The sequence below is a fragment of the Mesitornis unicolor genome, unplaced genomic scaffold (genome assembly GCF_000695765.1).
Source record: "Mesitornis unicolor isolate BGI_N332 unplaced genomic scaffold, ASM69576v1 scaffold36569, whole genome shotgun sequence".
NCBI classification, from domain to species: Eukaryota; Metazoa; Chordata; class Aves; order Mesitornithiformes; family Mesitornithidae; genus Mesitornis; species Mesitornis unicolor.
In genome coordinates, this window is record NW_010205849.1 from 4,068 (window position 1) to 4,588 (window position 521).

The following is a 521-nucleotide window of genomic DNA, read 5'->3' on the forward strand; positions in this document are numbered from 1 at the left end:
GGCCATGTGCAGCGGCAGCGCCGACTGCGCCGCGTTGAGGACAAAGAGCTCACTCCGGCGGAGCCGCAGCAGGGCCACTTGGTCGGAGACCGGCAGCTCGGGGAAGAAGGGGATGTTGCGGGCCCACTCCACTGTGCTGAAGAGCAGGCGCGCGGCCAGCTCGCAGATGTTGTCGATGCCCATCACGCTGCCCTGCTGCGCGTACTGCGAGCCGTAGCGGGCGGCGGGGTAGGGCTCGGCGCGCAGCAGCTGCGAGATCAGCTCCGCAGCAGGGCCACTTGGTCGGAGACCGGCAGCTCGGGGAAGAAGGGGATGTTGCGGGCCCACTCCACTGTGCTGAAGAGCAGGCGCGCGGCCAGCTCGCAGATGTTGTCGATGCCCATCACGCTGCCCTGCTGCGCGTACTGCGAGCCGTAGCGGGCGGCGGGGTAGGGCTCGGCGCGCAGCAGCTGCGAGATCAGCTCCGACACCGGCTGCCCGTTGAAATACTCCCCGCTGGGCATGGCTGTGGGGCTGGCACT

General features: G+C 69.3%; 1 protein-coding gene across 1 annotated transcript in view; it reads right to left on the reverse strand.

The window, feature by feature from the left end:
- Nucleotides 1–521, reverse strand: part of NR2F6 (nuclear receptor subfamily 2, group F, member 6) — a gene marked incomplete at its 5' end in the record, with an annotated part of 2,554 nt that overhangs the window by 911 nt on the left and 1,122 nt on the right. The window contains 2 exon segments of the mRNA XM_010191561.1: nucleotides 3–168; nucleotides 369–521. The exon segment at nucleotides 369–521 is cut by the window's right edge and continues 10 nt beyond it. Coding sequence (XP_010189863.1) covers nucleotides 3–168; nucleotides 369–521 — 319 coding nt within the window.